General features: G+C 61.9%; 1 protein-coding gene across 1 annotated transcript in view; it reads right to left on the bottom strand.

Moving 5' to 3' along the window:
- Positions 1-2,480: 2,480 nt before the first annotated feature.
- MUC5B (mucin 5B, oligomeric mucus/gel-forming) overlaps positions 2,481-6,000 on the bottom strand; it is a 43,655-nt gene continuing 40,135 nt past the window's right edge. The window contains exons 44-49 of the mRNA XM_054661861.2: positions 5,570-5,689; positions 4,791-4,877; positions 4,548-4,670; positions 4,240-4,282; positions 3,905-4,007; positions 2,481-3,244 (exon numbers count right to left, since the gene is read on the bottom strand). Coding sequence (XP_054517836.2) covers positions 3,025-3,244; positions 3,905-4,007; positions 4,240-4,282; positions 4,548-4,670; positions 4,791-4,877; positions 5,570-5,689 — 696 coding nt within the window. The 3' untranslated portion in view covers positions 2,481-3,024. The remainder of the gene's footprint in view (positions 3,245-3,904; positions 4,008-4,239; positions 4,283-4,547; positions 4,671-4,790; positions 4,878-5,569; positions 5,690-6,000) is intronic.

Here is a 6,000-nt window from a genome sequence, read left to right as displayed (position 1 = left end):
GGGGTGGTTTCCCCCATGCTGTTCTCGTGATAGTGAGTGAATTCTCACGAGATCTGGTGGTTTCCTAAGCATCTGGCATCTCCCCTGCTAGGTCTCATTCTCTCTCCTGCCACCTTGTGAAGAAAGTGCCTGCTTCTGCTTCACCCTCCACCATGATTGTAAGTTTCCTGAGGCCTCCTCAGCCAGGCAGAACTGTGAGTCAGTTAAACCTCTTTTCTTTATAAATTACCCAGTCTCAGGTATTTCTTTATAGCAGTGCGAGAATGGCCTCATACAAAAAGTTTTGGGCCCCCCTCTCAGCACTTCCCAAATGTTTCCTTTTCGGGATATCTGCTGGCTTTGCAGATGATTTAGTTTCTTGTTTTCAATTGCTGCTATTTTAAAGTTTCTTTCTATCATTGTCACAGTTTCTGTGTCTGTAGGGGAAGACAGGCCCACTTTTCCATCTGGAAACCAGAAATCCCTTTTAAAATGTCTTTAAAGTCTAAGTAACATTGGTTTGTATTCACTGTGTTTATTTATTTATTTATTTATTTATTTATTTTTATTTTATTTTATTTTTTTTGAGACGGAGTCTCACTCTGTCACCCAAGCTAGAATGCAGTGGCGTGATCTCGGCTCACTGCAAGCTCTGCCTCCCGGGTTCATGCCATTCTCCTGCCTCAGCCTCCCGAGTAGCTGGGACCACAGGCGCCCGCCACCACGCCTGGCTAATTTTTTGTATTTTTAGTAGAGATGGGGTTTCACCATGTTAGCCAGGATGGTCTCGATCTCCTGACCTCGTAATCCGCCCGTCTTGGCCTCCCAAAATGCTGGGATTACAGGCATGAGCCACCGCGCCTGGCCCACTGTGTTTATTTTTATAGTTACTTGCTCTGGGGCATTGCAGAGCCCTGTGGTTTTGAGTGTGGCCTCGACTTGGGCTGCCTGGATGTGAGCCCAGCTTTCCCCCTGACAGAACCACACCTTTTCATTGCTTTGTGCCTCAGTGTTCCCATCTGTGGAGTGGGAGACACAATAGCAGACACCACACAGGGTATTGTCAGGATTGAATGATACGGTTCTGGGGCACAGAGACAGCACAGCATGGGCCTCTGAGAGGGGTGCTTGTACCCATACACCGACATAAATGGGTCCAAGGAAACCATCGCACCATGGGAATGACTGAGGTTTCGGAAACCAGTTGTTTACACGTGGCGGAATGCAGACCCAGGTCAGGCAGTGACCTGGCGCAACCTCCAGGCAATCAGCCTCGGAGACGCAGGGTAAACCTATAGAAGCTCACCCCAGTGGTGACCAACCTAGCCCACCGCCCACCAGAGCCCACCTGCAACCTTGTCAGGCCCCTGACTATCTCCAGCCCAGTCCTGGGGTGGCTGGCCCTGCTGGGCCTCGGCAAGGAGGGCAGGAGAGGCTGGAGCTCTGGAGCGCTGGCAGGGGCCTGGCCAGGCCCCCAGGAGCTGGGAGCTCTGTAAATGTACAGTGTGATGGCATCACTTCCTGGGCAGGGCAGGACCCACCCAAGGGCACAGGGCAGAGGCAGGCCCCGGTGTGGGGAAGGCCCCGCTCTGCACCCACACCACAGGCTTCTGCAGCCAGGCACGAGCATTGCTTTTGTCTCCCCAGGCCACGGTCTGCCTGTAGCCATCCCCTGCCCAGTAGGAGGTCATTTTGTGTCCAAAGCTCCCTGCATCCCGTTATGCCTAGGTCCTGGCTGGCACCACCTTCACTGTCTTCCCTGCCCACACCTGCAGCCCCAGCTGCTGACCCCACCCATCCCACAGGCTCCCCGATACCCTGCTGTCTGCACCGGGTGCTCTCTGCTCTGGACAGAGCAATAGAAAGGAAGGGCAGAAAGCCCTGCCCGTGCGTGTGGAGGCGGGACAAGAGGCGGGACAGGAGGCCAGCAAGCTCACGTGTCGCTTGCGTAGCAAGTGCCCCAAGGAAAGCATTCCCGGAGAGGTGCGCATGGAACAGGGTGAAAGGCGGCCCCACAGGGCCCAGCACCAGCCTGGGAGCATTGCGCCTGGCTCCATGCACCTGCCCTGGGGGGCAGCTACCTCCCTGCTGACCGGGCCTGGTTGCCTGCTTGCCCCACTGACTGCCTCCATCTTCCTACATGAGCTGGTTTCCTCACACAATCCCCTACACTGGAAATAACAGCCGGGGTGACCTCTGGGTCCTGGCGGCCCCCTGCCCCCTGTCCCCTGGGCAGTGCTCCCACAGCCCAAGACTGACTCTCGGGGTGCCCACAGGGGCATGTGGATGACCAAGCGGCTCCTTGTCCCCCACCCTGCCTGGCCTTCCCAGAGGCTTCCTGGTCCTTCAGTGGCTGCTGGGAGTCCTGGACCGTCCCCTGGATGTGTCCTCCAGCCTGCAGGCCCCAGGCAAGCAGCCCACAGAGGACCTGGACAGCCTGGGAGAGACGGTAGGCAAGAAAAGACGTCAGGACAGGAAACGTACTCAATGCTCAGGGTTTATTTGCAAAACTTGGCTGGGTTGAGCAGAGGGGGCTTTGGGATGCTGACCCCTCTCTGACCTGGCCGTTGCGACCTCAGCCCTGAGGTACCCTGCAGCAGGCATGGACAGGCGGCCGCCTTGCCTGTCGCAGCTTCCTGGCAGCAGCTGGCCTTGCCTGGACCAGCCTGTCTGCCGCAGCGGCCGGACGTGGCCAGCTGGAATCCATGCTGCGCGGGCGCTCCGGCCGTGGCAGGGACACATAGGCCCGCACATGCTTAGTTTGTTCCAGGGCGTCCCAGTGACATCAGGGAGGGGCGAGGCCAAGGTGGGCCACAGGCTCTCCCAGGGTAGGACTCCTGAGTGGCGCCCTCCCGAAAGGGGTCCTGCTGGCCCCTCACCCTTCTGGGGCCGGTTTCACCCACGGGGTGGGCAGCAGGAGCACGGAGCACGGGGTGCCACACACAGGCCGGGGGGCTCCGCAGAGCAGGCCCAAGGTTTTCATGATCGGACAATGCACGTCCTGGCTCCAGGTGGACAGAGCATGGGGATGGAGGCAGAACGTTCTCAGACAGCAGTGGCCTCCTGGGCCGGGAAGCCACGGGTGTGTGGGGGAGCCATGGGCGCAGGGACACAGAAGGGCGTGCAGCCACACTCATCCACGTGGGTGTAGGTGTGCAGGATGGCCGAGCCGTTAGGACAGTGCAAGGGCACCGTCTCCTCGTGGACCCGCCTCTCCTGGCAGCAGGTGCACTGGTGCTGCATGGCCTGGGCCTCTGCTGAGTACCTGTGGACGCAGGGTGGCCCTCACATCAGCCACCTTGGCCCCGCCGTTTCTCTGCCCAGCCATGGTGACACATGGGCCTCTGGGGTCCTGGGCCAGACGGCCGCCCCCTTCTGTCCACAGTGGCCTGCTCTGTGGGCACGTGAGGCTTCACCTTCTCAGGATGGGGCAGCTCTGGGCCCCCAGGGTCCCTTGGCTCCCGGCTCTGTCTTCTGTGGCCTGCACTTCCCCTGTCTGAACCAGCTCCTCCAATCCTGCTGACCCTGAGCAGCCCTTGACCCTTCCTCCTGCCTCTTCTAGCTAAGGGTCAACCCTTCTGGCCCCTCCTGCTGACAGCCAACTACAGTGGCAAGCCATGGGGGGCTTCACAGAAGGCTCTGGTTCCACCCACCCTCCCCAGGGGGACACCTGGACCTGGGTTCGCAGCCGGGAGCTCTGTGCCATGTGGCTCGGCTCAGCCAGGCCCTGGCCTGGCTAGGAGAGCGGCCCCAGGCTTTCTGCCAATGGACGTGGAGAGAGGGAGCCCTGCTGGGGAGCCCCTTCCCTCCTTCCTGGAGCTGGCGTAGGCCCTCCTGACCCAGAGCAGGCTGCCAGCCAGCTGACGGGCCAGGGCGGACCCACCACATGCAGGTGCTCTTGGCACAGGGCCGGGAGCCCACTCACTTGGACGCTCCGGGGCAGGAGCCCTCGCAGAAGGTAATGTTGACCTCGGTCTCGCAGCCCTGGTGCCACAGGACGGTCGTGTTGACGCGGACTTGACAGGAGTCTGGGAGGAGGAAAGGCAGATGTGGAGCCCCACTGGACCCTCACTCTGAGGGCCTGGACCTGCTGGGCCGACCCTCCCCATGGGACCACCCCTCCCATGGCCCTCCAGGACCAAGGGTGGAGTCTGGACTCGGGCATCCCACTGCTGCCTAGTGCAGATGTCTGGGCAGGAATGGATGGGTGGCGACGGGCTGGAGCTGGAGGGCTGGTGTGGGAAGGTGGCTTCCACTTACCCTCCTCACAGGAGTAGCAGCAACCGGTTTTCCTGAGGCTCCCCTGGGGTGGGCCAAAGACAGGGGGCAGGGCTGTGGGCGGGGCCTCCCTGGTGGGTGCGGCCTCCTGGGGAGGGGCCCACCAGGGCAGGGGCATGGCCTCCCAGGCAGGGGCGGGGCCTCCCAGGCAGGGGTGGGGCCTCCCAGGCAGGGGTGGGGCCTCCCCAGCAGGGGTGGGGCCTCCCTGCTGTGCAGGGCATCCCAGACAGGGGTTGGGCCTCCCTGATGGACAAGGACTCCCAGGCAGGGGCAGGGCCTCCAGCACACACCCTGCAGCTGGACACATCTGGGCAGGATGCAGGCTGTGGGGTCAGCAAATGGACTCCACCCTCAACCTCACAGAGGTACACCGTGCAGTTGTCCACACGGCTGTTGACCCAGGTTTCGTTCAGCTGAAATTCAAGGGTGAGTGTGGAAGCTGAGTAGGGATTACCTCTTGTGCAGAGCCCCGTTGGGGGTGAGGGTCTCCAGGGAGGGAGCTGAGACCTGCCCCCACATGCCTCTGCTGTTACCTGGACTGGCTGGCCATCGGGTGTGAGGCAGGCGGTCTGCACGCACTCCCCACAGCACTGCCCGGCCACTCTCTTGTACTCAAAGCCCTGTGGGGACATGAGGGGCGTCAGGCCCTAACCCTCTCCTCCAGTGCATGCCCCGGCCCAGCCTGCCCTCCTGTCTACACCCCAGTGGTCCAGGACCCCTTAGCCCTGTCCCTGCCTGGGCCTATACCCAAAGAAGTTGCCCCCACTGTTATCCCGGCTCAGCCTCACCCCAGTTTCCAGCACCTTCTCTCTGCCTACCCCTGCCTTCCTGGAACCTGACCCCAGCCCCTGTCCCCAGCAGCCTGCAGGTCCTGTCCCACCCCCAGACCCCCTCAGTTATCCTCCTACTTCATACCCTCCCTTTGGAAACAAACAAGACCCCAGCAGTGGCTGAGCTAGAGAACCCCAGGGAGCCAGGATAAGTGACTCAGGGCTGGGTCTGCCCAGCAGCTGTGGGCTCACCTGGGGGCAGGTGCCTCCGGTCTCACTTGGGGGCAGGTGCCTTGGGGGCTCACCTGGGGGCAGGTGACTCAGGTCTCACCTGGGGGCAGGTGTCTCGGGTCTCACTTGGGGGCAGGTGCCTCGGGTCTCACTTGGGGGCAGGTGCCTCAGGGACTCACCTGGGGGCAGGTGCCTCAGGGGCTCACCTGGGGGCGGGTGACTCGGGTCTCACCTGGGGGCGGGTGCCTCGGGTCTCACTTGGGGGCGGGTGCCTCAGGGGCTCACCTGGGGGCAGGTGCCTCGGGTCTCACCTGGGGACAGGTAGTATTGTTGCAGGCATCCTCCTGACATTGCACCGTTGGGTCCTGGGTGTCCCCAGAGAGGCAGGTACACATGTGGCAGGGAAGGGCGCCTGGGAAGGTTGCACCAACCTGCAAGGGGTGGGAGGGTGGCACTGAGGGCACTGGTGGGGCAACAGGGCCAGGACCCCTCCCCATGACCCATTGGGGCCTGCAGGGAGTTGTTCCTTCCTCAGATGGAGCATAGATGCACCCCTGGCTGAGCATGGACCCGGGCAGGCAGGGAGCTGATGCACACAGGGACCACAGGTGGGCAGGGAATCCGGGCAGGCAGAGACCCCATGTGGGCAGGAATCTGGGTGGGCAGAGACCCCATGGGGGCAGGAATCTGGCAGGCAGGAATCCGGGCGGGTAGGAATCTGGGTGGGCAGGCGGGGACCCCA

The sequence above is a fragment of the Pan troglodytes genome, chromosome 9 (assembly GCF_028858775.2).
Source record: "Pan troglodytes isolate AG18354 chromosome 9, NHGRI_mPanTro3-v2.0_pri, whole genome shotgun sequence".
Classification (NCBI taxonomy): domain Eukaryota; kingdom Metazoa; phylum Chordata; class Mammalia; order Primates; family Hominidae; genus Pan; species Pan troglodytes.
Note: the sequence above shows the minus strand (reverse complement) of the source record. Positions and strands in the feature narration are given on the sequence as shown.